At 38.8% G+C, this 18,578-nt stretch overlaps 1 protein-coding gene across 2 annotated transcripts in view; it reads left to right on the top strand.

Annotated features, from left to right (window-relative positions):
* GPHN (gephyrin) overlaps positions 1–18,578 on the top strand; it is a 582,350-nt gene that overhangs the window by 406,825 nt on the left and 156,947 nt on the right. For both annotated transcript variants that reach the window (XM_065404477.1, XM_065404478.1), the window contains 3 exons: positions 1,112–1,384; positions 2,761–2,868; positions 18,149–18,283. In XM_065404477.1, the coding sequence (XP_065260549.1) occupies positions 1,112–1,384; positions 2,761–2,868; positions 18,149–18,283 (516 nt within the window). The remainder of the gene's footprint in view (positions 1–1,111; positions 1,385–2,760; positions 2,869–18,148; positions 18,284–18,578) is intronic.

Here is an 18,578-nt window from a genome sequence, read left to right as displayed (position 1 = left end):
AAGAGCGTACAAGTCTCTACCAGGACTCTATCTCATTTGGACTTGCTGAACAGAGCTTACGGTGTAAAGCAGGAGTGCTGAAGCCCAGGAGGTCCAGTCTAAGGAGGCAGTAAAGCCATGTGGCTGAGCCTGGAGGACAAGTGAGGGCCTGGAACACTGAAAGGGTTCCTCCTAGAGACTGTTCCAAAGCTTGGGCAAAAGCACCAATCCTGTGGATCTGAGACAACTAGATTGTTTTAATTTTATTAAAATATTCCTAAATACATAGGTATTGTTTGTATATGTGTTGTTTGCAATGCATCACACCTATGACTGGTATTATAGGTACAAGGAGTACAGTTACAGGGTCTCTGCAATTTTTCAATTTCTCCAACCATAGGATGGAAACTTCTTACAATCTTTTAGAAAAACATAGGACAAAGGGAGGTTTAGAGGAAAGATTTTATATGGTCACTGTAAAATTATCCTGAGTTATAAGAAATTATGATGACATTAATGATAGTCTGTCATTCTACCAGCCCATAGGAAAAGTCCAAGAATAAAAAGTAATGTGCCTTACCATGTGAAAGCATGATTATAGAAACCCCTAATGGTGTGAATAAGGATTTGAAGAATCTTTCTCTGGGTATGAAAGGAACAAAATGGGGACAGTTTGAGTCTAGGGTAGAATAAACATTGTTTATGTTTTGAATGTCTGTTTAAACATGATATTTGTGATATGTGTTCCGTGGTTTGGCTAATGATTGTTCATTCTATAAACTGTTGTGGATTGGTTACTGGATGGTGTGTACAATGGCACTTAACTGTTGATATCCTAGATTTTTATGTTTGTAATATTGGTTGGTTAATTTTAGCAGTTTTAACTGTTGCACAACAAAGTGTTCTTGTGTATGATTCTATGAAAAATAATACTGTATAGCGCCCAATTCACCTTTGATTAATCTATTAGATTTTCACTTGATTCTTCTCCCATCAGAGATTGGGTGTTAATTTTTGATCAGATGGAAAATTTGATCTAAACCCCAATTACTCCTTACTGACAGAGAAGTCAAATCCCTATTTTCATCTATAGGTAACTCTTCATTGTCATTTCTCTTCTTGTTGTACACAGGAATGTTTTCAGTTTATACTGCCAGCCCTACCTCATGCCATTGACCTTTTGCGGGATGCCATTGTAAAAGTAAAGGAGGTACACGACGAACTTGAAGACCTACCTTCACCGCCACCTCCTCTTTCTCCTCCTCCAACCACCAGCCCACACAAACAGACAGAAGACAAAGGTGTACAGTGCGAGGAAGAGGAGGAAGAGAAGAAGGATAGTGGAGTAGCCTCAACAGAGGACAGTTCCTCTTCACATATAACTGCTGCAGCTATTGCAGCTAAGGTGAGTCTAAGTCATATGCATAAGGGGCACTTAGGTTTCTATCTCAGGTACTTTCCACCAACATCCAATTGCATTTTAGGAACATGTTTGTTTTTTGGTTTTTACAAACTGGTGGATTTTAAATACATTGTCTAAAAATCAGTACCATCCAGTTCCACAACAATATGCCAGCCCTGTTTTGGTAGTTATCACAAACTTTGTAAGGTACCACACATACCCTGCTATTATCTTAATTCTTTTGTGGACTTTACAATACCATTTTCTGAAGTCCTAGAATTTTTTTTTTTACTTAAAACACCTGCCCTGCCTGACTCCAGTAGGCAGTACTTCATTTCCTGCTATCACAACGTTCTGTTAAAAAGGACAATATTGATTTTGCCGAAGCTAAAATGGAAAAAAATATGACAAGGAGGTTGTAGAATAGCTAATAATCTACCCAGGCTACTGGTATTCCCCCCATATACATCCATGTTATGGGGGCATAGTGATGTGGAATTCTGCTACAATAAATAGGTCTCATTACTATTTAGATTTCATTACTTTAGCCAGTTTGATTAGGCAAATGTTACCAAGACTAGGATTAGAAATTTTGGAGTATAAAAGAAAAACGACTTACAATAATTTGTTAAAATAGTACTTGGAAAATTTATTATTTCAATATGTCAAAATCGGTTAAAATACTATTTTCTCTATAATTTTGTTTTTCCAAATCAGTAGTATTGTTTTAGTTGCAGTACTGTATCTTTTACCTTTGTTTCATGCCTTCAATTTGTACATATTTAAGGTTTGTGTGTTTCTAGATGCTTGTGAAAAGTTATTTAAGTTCATCCACCCTACAACTGGCTAAACTGCTGTTTTTCAGTTGCTGTTGACCAGTGTATCCAGATAAGGAATTCATTTTAAGTAAATCAAAAAGACAGTATACCACTTTTTATTTAAAACACAATAGCAGCATTCCTGCTTCCAAAAGATGAAGTTCAGGAATGAGTCATCATGTTTCCATGATGCCTCCAACCTAATATCATTTTCTCATGAACAAAAAAATCCTGATTACATATAGGTTTGCAGGACTAGAAGCAAAAAGGGATGTAAATTATCAACTGCAAGTTGCAATTTTTGTTAATATTAATTTAAATGTAATGTCTAATTAAGTCAAATAGTTCTTTTGAAATGGCCAAAGACTTAAGTATTTAGTGCAATTTTTTAAGGGCAGAAAATACCTGAGATCTAAACTGATTGTGCTCATATAAATTTCTAAGCACTTTGCATTTCAGTGTCCCACCTGTATTCACCCTTGTTCCCTTTCAGTCATTTTGCTTGTATAGTTTCATGTTTTCCTGTCACTGTATTCATAGCTGTTATGTATTGTACATTAGAAGCATCCATCCTACACCAGTTCTGCTGTTATCATGGCAAAAGGTGAACAGCCCATCCCGGGTCTCATCTGTTATTCCCATCACGCAGCAGGCAGTGCAGGAGAACCGGTAAGACACACCTACAAGAGGCTTTTGCATTAATAGTATCTGCAAGTATACTGCCTGCCTCCTCTTCTAGCGTGTAAAGAGGAGATGTTATTTGTTTTATTCTAGCAGACATACAGTGGTGCTTTAAAAAAAAATTAAATATATGAAAAGCCACTGAGCCTATTCTATCAAGGACACAGAGTTTAATAAGATCTATCCTATAGCCAAAATATCAAAATATTCGGTTGAGGATTAAGATATTGTGGGTTGTGTCAATGAGTATCCTCATTTGGATGCAAGATGTTCATTGCTATGAAACCTGTGTCTGTTTCATCATCTCATATATTTAATATATTTAATAAATTATCCAACCTCATTAAAATTATCCCTTAAAATTATTGCTTTGGAGTCTTGGAATCTTGGTGGCTTTTTCCCCATCAAGTTGCATTGCCTCTTTAAATACTGTTTTCATTGGTGAGTGTATTAAATTAGTGTGTCATTTATATTAGCCATTCATATTTTGCTTGTTTATGCTTTAATCATTTATAGATTCTACTAAATTCTAATGTTTTGTTTAGAGTCAGGATTTCCCACAATGTAGGGGCAAAAATTGAGGATGCAGGATAAAAAGGACTTTTATTATAGCTATTGTTGAATTTCAGTGAACAACAGGCAAAAGCGAGGAAGGACGTGACATGACAAGTCCACATTTAGGATAGTCAGCTGCTCCGACAATTTAGATTGGAGGGCTATAGTTAATAGTCTGGCAATATAATTGGCTGTTTTTCTTATCCCAAAAAAATTCAGACTAGATTCCAAGGTAAAAGAATGAGCTAAGAGGGCATCAGAAAAATATAATTTATCATATTTCATAGCCACAGATTAGTGAGCCCAAAGAAAAGCAATTGGTTTGGAGAGACTTGGACTAGCTGATCTCATCAAACAGCAAGCTGCTTTCTCATTTATTATTGGTAAAAATTCTCTGGACATTGTAACATTAGTCTTGTTGGCAGAGACTGCACAGTGTTGCACTTAATTTTTCACTTTTTTGTGTCTCCTCAGACAAATGGTAAGCCAAACCATTCATCAAATACTCTAATGTGTCTGTATTTCAGACATGACATGATATGTTAAAAAATGTAATTTACAAAATGAGGAAAGGACTCTTTTGAAGTTAACACAGTAGATGATGAATCCATGTCCAATATATGAACTTGTATGGGTACTGACACTCTGCTTGATGCTACTGTAATAAGCATCTATATCATTATCATCCCCAGTGTACACTCTTCATTATTATTAAAATAATGAATTCAACCTCTCTCAGCAATACACTAACAAATTGTCATCTAAACTTAGTTCCAGGGTTTTTGGCTAGCTTGTTTTAAACTCTCATGATATCATCGTCATCCCCCCCTCCCCCTTAATTTGATCTTCATGGGTCAGGAGAGGAATTGGCTAGTTTATAAGAACTTTTTTTAGTGTGTATGCCTTTCGTCTTTTGTGTCTACAAGATGCTTCTGCTCTTTTTATTTATTTTGGACAATCATGACAATTGCAATCAGCAGTTTATACACTTGACTAACACCTTGCTAGTACTGTCAATCTCTCTTCAGATCCTCTTGGGGGAAAGAGAATAAGGAGCTTTTGCCTTTGCCTTTTTTCCTCTCTTGTCATCACTTGGTTCTTTGATCTCAAAATTAACAAGCGAAATTGTAAGAAGATAGGTATAAAACAACTTCCAGAAGAGGTGATGTCAGACAGAAAGATGTCCTTCAGAATCAAAATATATGTGCGTAATAAAATGATGGATAGTGAGCTGGATGGATGGAAAGGAAAGGAATGAGAGAGAGAAAGGATAAGGGAAAGGGGTAGGAGTTCTCTCCTGGCCAGGGGGAGAACCACTCCCCAGTTAATCAGTTCAGAGCCCCTTCATTTCAATTGTTCTACTCTTCCATAATTAATTTTTGCTCTGCACGCCACTCCAATTGAATTTATTTCCCTTCCCCTTCCCTCAAAACATTTCTTCTTCAGTAAGCTTGTTGCCAACCTCCACAACCATTTAAAATCCTTCCCACTGATCAGCATCTCATTTTCTACTCACCCACACCACTGCTGTTTCATTTTCTACACCGCAGACATTCCCTTACCCAAGTGTTTTTTCTATGCCTTTCTCATATCTTTGTACTCAAGTATTTAAATTCTGACACTCCATATTTCTGACACTTCTTTCCCTCTGTATCCCTTTGTCAATTGTTTGCTTCCTTCCCCTACTCCTTTGGCTGTATTTTGTCGGAGTGCTTTCAGTTAATTATCTGTTTTTCAGGGCAGGAGCCTTATTCTACATCTGTAAAGTATCTAGCACTATTTGGATACCATGTAAATAATAATAATTAATAATTTAATATTATTTAACATTATGTTGCAGTAGTGCCTAGAGAACAACCAGATCAGAATTCTATTGTACTAGGTGCTGTGCAAACATATAAGCCCCAATGAGCTTATACTCTAAAGACAAGACAAAGCAGGTAGATGAGTCAAACACGTGGGTCAGGGTGGAGGAGACAGAGTAACAAAAATAATAGCATGTAGGCTCATAGATTCATAGACTTTAAGGGCAGAAGGGACCATCATGATCATCTAGGTGACCTCCTACACATTGCAAGCCACAGAACCTCACCCACCCCCTCCTGTAATAGACCCACAACCTCTGACTGAGTTACTGAAATTTTCAAATCTTGATTTAAAGACTTCAAGTTACAGAGAATCCACCATTTACTGTAGCTCAAACCAGCATGTGACCCATGCCCAACACTGCAGAGGAAAGCAAAAACCTCCCAGGGTCTCTACCAATTTCAGTTGGGGGAGAATTCCTTCCCGAGACCACATAGGTGGTCAGTTAGACCCTAAGCATGTGTGCAAGACCTACCAGCCAGCCACTCGGGAAATAATTCTCTGTTGTAACTGAGAGCCTTCCCCAACTAGTGTCCTATCTCCAGCTGTTGGAGATATTTGCTAACACCAGTTGCAGATGGGCCATGTGCCATTGTAGGCAATCTCATTTTAGCATCCCTGCCATAAATTTATCAAACCCAGTCTTGAAACATGTTAGGTTTCTTGCCCTCACTATTCCCCATAGAAGGCTGTTCCAGAACTTCACTTCTCGGGTGGTTCATCTGATTTCAAGCCTAAATTTATTGATGGCCAGTTTGTATCCATTTGTTCTTGTGCCAACATTGGCCCTTAACTTAAATAACTACTCTCCCTCTCTGGTGTTTCTCCCTCTGATGTATTTAGAGAGCAATCATAGTAGCCCCCTTCTGCACCTGTTCCAGTTTAAATTCATCTTTTTTTAAACATGGGAGACCAGAATTGCACACAGTATTCCAAATGAGGTCTCAGTAGTGAGTTGTGTAATGGTAATAACACTTCCCTATCTCTACTGGAAATACCTCGCCTGATGCATCATAGGATCACTTTAGGCCTTTTTCATGGCTGCATCACATTTGCAGCTCATAGTCATCCTGTGACTGACCAATACACCAAGTCTTTCTCCTCCTCTGTTGCTTCCAACTGATGTGCCCCCAGCTTATACCAAAAATTCTTCTTTTTAGTTCCTGACTTTGCACTATTAAATTTCATCCCATTTTTATTATTCCGGTTTTCCAGGTCATCCAAATCTTCTTGTATGATATTCCGGCCCTCTTCCGTATTGGCAATACCTCCCAACTTCGTATCATCTGCAAATTGCATTAGCATATTCTCATTTTTTGTGTCAATGTCATGAATGAAAATGTTAAATAAGAATGGTCCCAAGACCAATCCCAGTCCCTGAGGAACTCCACTAGTAACCTTCCTCCAGCCTGACAGTTCATCTTTCAATACGACCCGTTGTTGTCTCCCCTTTAACCAGGGTCCTGAGCCACCTTTCAAGTATCATATTAATCCCCATCTTTTCCAATTTAACTAATAATTTCCCATGTGGAATTGTTTCAAATGCCTTACTGAAATCCAGGTTGATTAGATATACTGCATTCCTTTTGTCTAGAAACTCACTTATCAAATAAAGAGATCAAGTTGGTCTGGCACAGTCTACCTTTTCTAAAACCATTTGTATTTTATCCAAATTACTGTTTACCTCTATGTCCTTAACTACTTGCTCTCTTTCAAAACTTGTTCTAAGACATCGCAGACAATTAAGGTCAAACTAACCGGCCTGTCATTTCCCAGATCCCTTTTTTTCCCCCTTTCTTAAATATAGGTACTATATTTGCAATTCTCCAATCATAGGGTATGACCTCTGAGTTTATGGATTCATTAAAAATCCTTGCTATTTGGTTTGTAATTTCATGTGCCAAGTTTTTTAATATTCTTGGATGGAGATTATCCGGGCCCCCCAATTTGGTCCCATTAAGCTTCTTTGAGTTTCTCTTCCACCTCAGATGTGGTAATTTCTACTTCCATATCCCTTTTCCCATTAGCCACCCTGCCACAGCCCCCAAGCTTCTCATTACTCTTATGAAAAAGTGAGGCAAAATATTTGTTTATGTGTTGGGCCATGCCTAGATTATCTTTAATCTCCACCCCATCCTTAGTGTTTAGCAGTTCCACTTCTTCTTTCCTTGTTTTCTTTTTATTTATATGGCTAAAGAAACTTTTACTGTTGGTTTTAATTTCCTCTGCAAGGAACAACTCTGCTTGGCTTTTGGCAGTTCTCACTTTTTCTCTACACTTTCTGACCTGCAAGAGGTAGCTTTCCTTGCTGATCCATCCCTTCTTCCATTCCTTGCAGGCTTTCTGCTTTCTCTTAATAACCTGTTTTGAGATGCTTGTTCATCTAATTTGGTCTGCAACCCTTTCCTACAATTTTTTCCCCCTTGTTTGGGATGCAGGTTTGAGATAGCTTCTGCAACTTTGACTTAAAGTAATTCCAAGCCGCCTCCACATTCAGATCTTGAATTCTAGTCCACTTCCCTAACTAATTCCTTTAATATTTTTTAAGTTTTCCCTTTTGAAATCAAGGGCCCTAGTTGCAGATCTATTTTTGTTTATCTTTCCATTTAGTTTAAACTGAATTAACTCATGATCACTTAAACCAGAATTGTCCTCTACAACCAGTTCTTCTACGAGGTCCTTGCTACTTATCAAAACTAAATCTAAAATGGCATCACCTCTTGTTCGTTTCAGGACTATTTGGTGAAGAAATTTATGAGCTACCACATCCAGAAATATCTGGGCCCTACCGTTATTAGTAGTACTTGTTCTCCAATCAATATCTGGCATATTAAAGTCTCCCATAATCACAAAATTTCCAATAATATTTTTCATTAAAAATAATAAAGATGTCACTATCCATATCCAAATCAAATCTTGGAAATCTGTAGCAGCCCCCATGCACTGTCGCAGTGGAGCCTCTGTTACCTTTCTTTCCCCAAGTGATGTTGACCAAGATTCTATTTTATCCATTCTATCGCTTCTAATTTCCTTATGCTCTACCTCATCGTTAATATACAATGCTACTCCACCACCTTTACCTCTATTTCTGTCTTTCCTGAACAGCACATATCCTTCAATATCTATATTCCTGTCATGACTACTGTTCCACTATGTTTCTATTATCCCTTTAATACCTAGTTTTACTTCCTGCACCAGTAATTCTAGTTCTTCCATTTTGACACCCAGGCTCCATGCATTGGTGTACAGACATCTTAGTTGTTTCTGCTTGGCTTTGCCCAGATTCCTTACTTCAGGTACATTTTACTGCCAGTATTGCCTAACTGCCAGTTACTATCAGTGGTACTCACACTTTCTTTCCTCATGTTGTCCTTTTTACTACCTTCTATTGTTCCTTTCTCCATTACTGTATCCTCTCCTATTTGATTTTCCTCCTGCTCAGTATTAGAATCAGGTGGAAAGATTACATGAGCATCTCCCAGCCATCTCCCCCAACTTCCATGTTTAAAGCTCTTTTAATCAGATGGGCCATCTCCCATCCCAGATGTCTATTTCCCTCCCTACTCAGGTGGAGTCCATCACAAAAGAACAGTTCTCTCTCCATGAATGCCTCCCAGCAGTTGATCATCCCAAAGCTTTCACTTACACCATTGCCTGAGCCATCTGTTGATCATCATAATCTTATCTCACATTCACTGTCCCCTACAGACAGGTAGAATCCCACTGAAGATCACCTGAAGATCATTTCTTTAAGCATCTTCCCCAATGTGGTGTAGTCTTCCTTGATGCATTCCAGCAGGAATCAAGCAGTGTCTTTTGTTCCCATGTGAAGGACAATCAGTGGATTCTTACGTGCTCCCATTAGGATCCTCTTCAGCTTCCGGTCCACATCCTGTATCTTAGATCCTAGCAGACAGCACACCCTTCTGTGATCCAGATCAGTTCTGGTGACAGGCCTGTCTGTTCTTCCTAGTAGGGAGTCTCCAGTAGTGTAGACCTACCCCTTCCTGTTGGTACAATTTTCCAGCCTTCCCCCTTCTGTTCTTTCTGGCTACAAGTCTTTTTTTCTGTTGTCATTTGTAATCTTCTGCAATTCATCTTCTATCCTCCTGGGGCTCCAAACTCTGGCTATCTCCATTGGCTCTTCCTCTCTTCTTGTAAGACTAGCTGCTCTTCTCTTCTTTTTTGCTCTCTCATGTTCTGGTACTGTCTTCCTTTCCCTTTCCTTTTCCAACTCAGCAAACCTGCTCCTTAACTCTATTTCTCCTTCGCTAGCCAGTCTTTTCCTCTGCCGTGTTCTCATAGTCACATGCTTCCGCTGGCCACTTTCCTAATCCAGCAGTCTGCTCTGAGAGTCCTCTGGTCCAGCTTGCATCTGCAAGTCTTGAGTTTTCCTTTCAGCCTTCTATCTCCTTCCCTCCATCATCTGCTCCACTCCCCTTTGAAACTCTAGTTTCTAGCTGCATCTCCATACCTCAAATCTTCTCTTCCATCAGATCTATCAACTGGCACTTCAGGTACCCTCTCCAGAATAATGTACATCCCACAGGTGCCACATCCAGTCATTTTCATTGTCTTTTCCCTTTTTCAGGACCCTACCATTGATACTTCTGCAGCTGTCATAGCCTTCTCTCCTAAGCGCATGTCAAAAAAACAAAAACACCCTACAAACGCAAAAACCAAAAGCAGACCAATGCATAGCCCCTCCCCCAAACTTCCAATCAAACTCTGTTTTCAGCTCTGTTTTCTGGCTCCTGTGCCACTGCTCCTTTGTGCACAAGTCTTAACTAATCAAGTCAATAATCACAACTTGCCACCTCTCTAAGTATTTTCGGATTGCAGTTTACTGTATGCACCATGGAACAGGTGAGTTTTAAGGATGGAATAAAGAAAGATAAGGTGATCATTTTCCAGATTTTTCTGGGAGCTTTTCCCACTTGTGAGAGGCAGCATGGGAGAAAGTGTGAACGTGCTTTTCAGAGAAATGGGCAATCGTGGCTGATATCACTGGCAGAGAAAAGACTTGAATTTACCTTGTGATAAGATAAAAAGTTGAACAAGTAGACAGAACTAGATTATCAAGAGCTAGAAAAGTTAGGACAAGAAGTTCATGTTTGGTGCTATGGAAAAGGGAGAGCCAATGTAGGCAGTTGAAATAGAAAAGCATGCAAGGAGTATTGTCTTAGCAGTAGCTTAGAGACTAAATGGTGAAAGGGGATGAAACAATAATTTATGGGAGATAAGGGGTAAAGGCTGGACCTTTTTAAGAGACCAGGTATGTTTTTTGTTGTAAGGGGAAGAACCCTGAGGAGAATGAAAAGTTGAGAAGGTTAAAGGTAGGAGTCAGAGTGGAGTGAGGGAACTCAAGAGATGAAAAGGGATGGAGTCACTGAAGCAGGTGCAGGGGTTAGAGAAGAAACCTAGGAAGCAGTCCCAGAGTCTGTGACTGAGGCAAAGGAGGAAAGAGTGGTGGGGGGATGGATATATAAAGAAGGGGGGCTCTGTGTCTAATTTTTTTTTCTTTGTAGAAACTGACAAGATTTATGCAGCGAAGGAATGTCCTTATCTCCGTATATCAAGGTCCTTATGGCAGCCTTTCAATCCCTATCGTGACTCGTCCCAGACTCTAACCTTCCCTCTTAAGGTTTCTTTGAGACTGAGCTTTGAACCAGAGGGGAATATTCATAAGACTGTCACAACCCCGTTTGGATTCTATTATTCCACTTAATCAATATTCAGTATAATATTAAATAATAACTGCACACCTCTATGGAGAATTTAAAACAAAGACCCTTTAAAAACACACACTTATAGCCTATATATCAATATTTAAATGAATACCAAACAATTTATACTAGGGCTGTCAAGCGATTAAAAAAAGTAATCGTGATTAAAAAAATTAAGTGCAATTAATCGCACTGTTAATAATAATAGAATACCATTTATTTAAATATTTTTGGATGTTTTCTACATTTTCAAATATATTGATTTCAATTACAACACCGAATACAAAAGTGTACAATGCTCACTTTATTTTTTATTACAAATATTTGCACTGTAAAAAAAAAGAAATAGTATATTTTAATTCACCTAATACAAGTACTGTAGTGCAATCTCTTTATAATGAAAGTTGAACTTACAAATGTAGAATTATGTACAAAAAAAAACTGCATTCAAAAATAAAACAATGTAAAACTTTAGAACCTACAAGTCCACTCAGTTCTACTTCAGCCAATCGCTCAGACAAACAAGTTTGGTTACAATTTGCAGGAGATAATGCTGCCCACGTCTTGTTTACAATGTCACCTGAAAGGGAGAACAGGCGCTCGCATGGCACTGTTGCAGCTGGCATTGCAAGATATTTACGTGCCAGATGCGCTAAAGTTTCATATGTCCCTTCATGCTTCAACCACCATTCCAGAAGAAATGCATCCATGCTGATGATGAGTTCTGCTCGATAACAGTCTAAAGCAGAGCGGACCTACGCATGTTCATTTTATCATCTGAATCAGATGCCACCAGCAGAAGGTTGATTTTCTTTTTTGGAGGTTCGGGTTCTGTAGTTTCCGCATCAGAGTATTGCTCTTTTAAGACATCTGAAAGCATGCTCCAAACCTCATCCCTCTCAGATTTTGGAAGGCACTTCAGATTCTTAAACCTTGGGTCGAGTGCTGTATCTATCCTTAGAAATCTCACATTGGTACCTTCTTTGCGTTTTGTCAAATCTGCTGTGAAAGTGTTCTTAAAACGAACATGTGCTGGGTCATCATCAGAGACTGCTATAACATGAAATATATGGCAGAATGTGGGTAAAGCAGAACAGGAGACATACAATTCTCCCCCAAGTTCAGTCACAAATTTAATTAATGCATTATTTTTTTAATGAGCATCATCAACATGGAAGCATGTCCTTGGGAATGGTGGCCGAAGCATGAAGGGGCATATGAATGTTTAGCATATCTGGCACGTAAATACCTTGCAACGCCGGCTACAAAAGTGCCATGCGAACGCCTGTTCTCACTTTCAGGTGACATTGTAAATAAGAAGCAGTCAGCAGTATCTCCTGTAAATGTAAACAAACTTGTTTCTCTTAGCAATTGGCTGAACAAGAAGTAGGACTGAATGGACTTGTAAGCTCTAGTTTTACATTGTTTTGTTTTTGAGTGCAGTTATGTAACAAAAAAAACCTACCTTTGTAAGTTACACTTTCATGATAAAGAGATTGAACTACAGTACTTGTATGGGCTGAATTGAAAAATACTATTTCTTTTGTTTATCATTTTTAAATTGCAAATATTTGTAATAAAAATAATATAAAGTGAGCACTGTACACTTTGTATTCTGTGTTGTAATAGAAATTAATATATTTTAAAATGTAGAAAAACATCCACAAATATTTCATAAATTTCAATTGGTATTCTCTTGCTTAACAGTGCGATTAATCGTGATTAATAGTTTTTAATCATAGTTAATTTTTTTGAGTTAATCATGTGAGTTAACTGCGATTAATCAACAGCCCTACTTTCTAGTTTTTTAATCAAAATGTCATGTGGAACCAAGTCAAATGTCTTACAGAAGTCCAAGTATATTACATCAATATTTCTACCTATATCAGCCAAATCTGGAATCACAGCAAAACAAGATATCGTTAGATTGACCAGATCTGTTTTCTATAAACCCATGTTGATTGGCATTAATTATGTTACTCTCCTTTAATTCTTTATTAATCAAATCCCGTGCCAGCTGTTCCATTATCTTGTCTGGGATCAATGTGAGGCTGACAGGACTATAACTACCTGGGTCATCCCATTTACCCTTTTTGAAAATTGGCACAACATTAGTTTTCTTCCGGTATTCTGGGAATTCCCCAGTGTTCTAAGACTTATTGAAAATCAGCGCGCTCTGAAGCCAGCTCTTTTAAAACTCTTGGATGCAAGTTATCCAGACTTGCTGATTTTTAAAATGTATGGCTTTAGTAGCTGCTATTTTACATCTTCCCATTATATTTCACATGTAAAATTGGAATACCTTTATTTTTCAGACTCTCATATTTCACAAATATGTTGCTTAATTAATCTCAGACTTTCCCCCAAATTCTCCTTTGGCAAGAGTTCACACATCAGAAATTTCAGGTGGAGAGATTTTGTTTTGATAAGAATAGTGATAGAAGGGTCACAAGTGGGATTATAAAGAAAAGATAGTTGTAATTTTAGGGCCTGACCTTGAAAGCCCTCATGGGGAATGACTTTAGTAAACTACACTTGTGAGTAAGCATTACTCATTTGAAGAAAGTTTGCATGATTGTGTTAATATTTCATTTGATTCTGAGTCATCAATTTAATACTTTTTTGTTTTCCATTCATTTTTATTAAACTGTTTATTTTCATTCCCCTGAAGCATCCCTAAGAATGTTTTTCTTAGCATTTCAGTCTTCTTCCATGTAATTACACTGTGTAGTGTTTTGTTCCCTCTGTTGTCAATACATTGCCTCAGCAAATTATTGGTTACTTTTTGATCCCATGTGTCTGATTTATCAAGATTGTATCACTATCAGAGAGGTGGTGCATCTCTAACTTTTGGGGCCATCAGTTCAATAATCATAGAATCATAGAACTGGAAGAGACCTCGAGAGTCCAGTCCCCTGCACTCATGGCAGGACTAAGTATTATGTAGACCATTCCTGACAGGTGTTTGTCTAACCTGCTCTTAAAAATCTCCAATGATGGAGATTCCACAATCTCCCTAGGCAATTTATTCCAGTGTTTAACCACCCTAACAGGAAGTTTTTCCTAATGTCCAACCTAAACCTACCTTGCTGCAATTTAAGCCCATTGCTTCTCGTCCTATTCTCAGAGGTTAAGAAGAACAATTTTTCTCCCTCCTCCTTGTAACAACCTTTTATGTACTTGAAAACGGTTATCACATCCCCTCTCGTCTTCTCTTTTCTAAACTAAACAAACCTGATTTTTTCAATCTTCCCTCATAGGTCATGTTTTCTAGACCTTTAATCATTTCTGTTGCTCTTTTCTGGGCTTTCTACAATTTGTCCACATCTTTCCTGAAATGTGGCACCCAGAACTGGACACAGTACTCCATTTGAGGCCTAATCAACGCAGAGTAGAGCGGAAGAATTACTTCTTGTGTCTTGCTTATAACACTCCTGCTAATACGTCCCAGAATTATGTTCGCTTTTTTTGCAACAGTGTTACACTGTTGATTCATACTTAGTTTGTGGTCTACTATGACCCGCAGATCCCTTTCCGCAGTACTCCTTCCTAGGCAGTCATTTCCCATTTTATATGTGTGCAACCGATTGTTTCTTTCTAAGTGGAATATTTTGCATTTGTTCTTATTGAATTTCATCCTATTTACTTCGACCATATCTCCAGTTTGTCCAGATCATTTTGAATTTTAATCCTATTCTCCAAAGTACTTGCAACCCCTCCCAGCTTGGTATCGTCCGCACACTTTATAAGTGTACTCTCTATGCCATTATCTAAATCATTGATATTGAACAGAACTGGACCCAGAACTGATCCCTGTGGGACCCCGCTCGTTATGCCCTTCCAGCATGTTTGTGAACCACTGATAACTCTCTGGGAACGGTTTTCCAACCAGTTTTGCACCCACCTTATAGTAGCTCCATCTAGGTTGCATTTCCCTAGTTTGTTTATGAGACGGTCATGCGAGACAGTATCAAAAGCTTTTAGTAAAGTCAAGATATACCACATCTACCGCTTCCCTCCTATCCACAAGGCTTGTTACCCTGTCAAAGAAAGCTATCAGGTTGATTTGACATGATTTGTTTTTGACAAATCCATGATGACTGATACTTATCACCTTAATGTCCATATGGTTACTGTATATACTATTTGCACATTTATGACAATCTGATTTTTAATAAGAATAAAATGTATTTCCAAAAAGCATGTGTTATAGACACAAGAAGGTCTAAGAAAAGGTTTTTAGGATAATGAAAGGTAGTTCCTGGGCCCACTGGCCCTTATCCTAATTCAGGGTTTGAAAAACCCACTACTTCATTTATTTCTGGCAGTGGGAAAGCTTTCCCCGACCAGTGGGTCCTCAGACATCATTTTCCAGAGAATCTGTTCTATTAGATATTTTAGTTAGGTTTCTTGCCATATGGGCTGTGACAATAATCTTCTGAATGTGAACAGATGCATTAATATCTTTCTCAATCTGTAGACAGAGGGTTCCAATGCATCTTTAGCTGCTCATAGCTTTCCCAAATGCCAGCAGAATGAAATTAATTCAGCTGCAGTCAGTGTCACCAATTCATAATCCTGTGTTCAGCGGTGAAACGGGCCAGAATTATCTCCATATTACCCTGCTGACTGGGAAAGTTGTGAGCAACAGAAAAGACAGGCACTCAAGCTAATCATTAGAGGATACAAAGAAAGAACCTGGCCAGCTGGGGGGCCATCACTTCAAACACACAAACTCATATACCTAACATCCAGGATACTAGGAGAGGAGGAGATATCCATAAACAACTCCTTGCAACCGCAAGGTGGCTGGTTGAAGGGCAGAGTAGGAGAAAACTATTCCTTTGCAGAAGGCAGGAAAGGAGAGGAGGAACACATTTATGAAGAACTCCCTACCCTTGTGATAGTCAAGCAGACTGTTAAGAACATGGTGAGGAAAAGAGAGATCCTTCTACTTTCTAGCAGTGGAGGGTGGGAGTGAGAAGGGAAGCTTCATAGTTATCAGACACCTAGGGCTAAATTCATTCCTTCTGTGGGGTATGTACCAGCGCAGGGACTAAGACGAGGCAGCTTATGCCTCCCCTATTAAGGTCCATTGTTCAGGCTAGGACAGGCATCAAGGCTACCCAAATTGCACCTCCATTTCAGTGGCCCCTATATTCCATTTCAGGTGCAAAATCACCAGGACAGTAAGAATACCCTGGCCAGGCCCCTTGTTGTCCCCAGTCTACCTGCTTCTTTCTCTGCCCTATCCCTGCTCTGCTTCCACTTCTCCTCCAAATTCAGATGCCCTTTATGTCAAGAACTGCTGTGAAGGGGGTATTAGTTGGTTGCCCTGCAGCCCCTAGTAGCCAGAAGCTCATTAAAAAGATGCCTGAATAGGATCCAGATTGCAGCACCCTGACAAGCCTACCTCTTTCACAGCACCTGAAGGTAGAGATCTGGCTTCTCGCCAAGGCTTTGCCCCTTGTTCTCACTTGTGCCCACCACCGAAACATCTTTCATGTTGGCCTTTGGCTAGTCATAGGTCTTGTACTCTGGCTAGTGGAAACTGATGATTATTCTTTTGGAAATTGAAAACAGGATACTGTATTGATCCATTAGAGTGTGAAACTCTTAGTGAGGAGAGAAATTCAAAAAATATTATTCTAAAGCTCTAATGTATTGTAGCTGGTGTTCCATGATCAACTCTACACCATACTGTCAGTTGTGATTGGGGAGTAAATACCACTAAATAAGGGCAACTTGGCCAAATAGCCAAGTGGTCTCAGAAAAAGGAGGAGATTAAAATAATGGAGTGCGACTTTGAAAACGGCTGTAGGGAAAACATTATACAGTATAGGGAAAATATATTACAGAATATATTGTAGAACCAGCCCCCACAGCTCTTAGAACTCACTTCTCTGACTTTTGGAACTCAAAAGTCATGTTTTATATGTCTTACAAGATTATAAAAACATGAAAAAGTGAATGAATAATTTGAACAGGCAGTCCAATTATAATAGACAATTTTGTATCTCTGGTTGGATCTACGTATTACAGTGATAGGAAGATAGAAGCTTTCTGAAACTTAATATTTTAGAAGCAAGAAAATCTGTTTCTTAAATCCACCATGTTTCCGCTTTTCCTTGGGATTGAACAAAAGAGCTAGAAAGAGAAAACTAAAGGCTAGATTTACTTTCATAACCCAGCATACGTAATTAAATAGTTAGGTTTGCTCATAAACTGGCATAAATCAGCATAGTTCCATTTATTTCAAAGGAGCTACACTGATTTACACCAGCTAAGGATCTGGCCCTTAAATTGCAGTTCAAAAATGGCAGGCCAGACTATTTGAAAACAATGACATATGGAAAACAAAAGACCAAGGCACAGCAGTGGGTTGGTAAAGATAAAGTTTGTTGTGCTGCTGCCCTTGCTCTGTCTTCTCTCTGGATAAATATAAGACTTCAGGTTCCAGAGCTATAAACTCAGCACCCTTCATCAACACCAAATTCACTTAATTTTTTTTTAGAAGAAACAATAACTTAACTACATGGAATAAAAAGGAATATGTATTCAGTTCTTGACCTCTGTTCTTAGATTGTCAACAGAGGGATCAATTAATGCTTCGTGTGGTACTGGTTTTGTGATTGGGACACCAGTCCATTAAGAATTGGATTGGGAGTCTAACTCCTTTTAGACAGGCCATGAAAGAACCATTGTGTGGTGGTAATCTTTTGGTCATTATTGGCTTGTGTTGGATTTGAACCTTAGTCCTAGAGGCAAAAAGTTCCATGTCTTGCTGCCAATCCCCTGACCCTTTTAGTCCCCTCCCCCATTGAATTGGCTGTTTATTTGTTTGTTTATATTGTGCTGTATCTGAATGCAGTCCTGAATTTTTTAAGACAAATTGTGGTATGTTCTCTGCATCTGTGGTTAGAATCTGACCTTATATTTGCTGATGGATTGTTTTGGAACTACCAAAGGTGCAATTCTTGCCACCAGAACAGAATTCTGAAGAAGGCTGGACAGAGAGAGATGGGGTATTTTAAGTAGTTTTGGATTCAGATGCAAGATTTTGAATAATTTTTAAGTACAATATATTTTGGACTGTTAACTGCATCTCTTGTCCTGTTCAGATTCCAGACTCCATCATTTCTCGTGGTGTTCAGGTGCTCCCACGAGACACAGCCTCCCTCAGCACTACCCCTTCAGAATCTCCTCGTGCCCAGGCCACCTCTCGTCTCTCCACTGCGTCCTGCCCAACACCAAAAGTAAGTGCAATGCCTTGCCATCTCCCAGTGTTCGGATGTATAATCTGATTGATAGTTCCCTTCCGCTGGTGAAGGTAGGATTGCATGCAAGATTTTGCTGTTGAAAATGACAAATGAATGAAAAATAGTGTATTGTTACACAAATTACAGTGTGGGACCAGCAATAGGTTACAAAAGGTCTTGTATAATTTTGTGGCTCCTGTATTGAACCATTGCTGCAGCTCCTATTTGCCAACAGTGAAGCATATTACATATATGAAAGCACTTGTCTTCTGTTATCTATTGCAATATTGAT

The sequence above is a fragment of the Emys orbicularis genome, chromosome 4 (assembly GCF_028017835.1).
Source record: "Emys orbicularis isolate rEmyOrb1 chromosome 4, rEmyOrb1.hap1, whole genome shotgun sequence".
Classification (NCBI taxonomy): domain Eukaryota; kingdom Metazoa; phylum Chordata; order Testudines; family Emydidae; genus Emys; species Emys orbicularis.
This window is presented reverse-complemented; position numbering and strand designations above follow the sequence as displayed.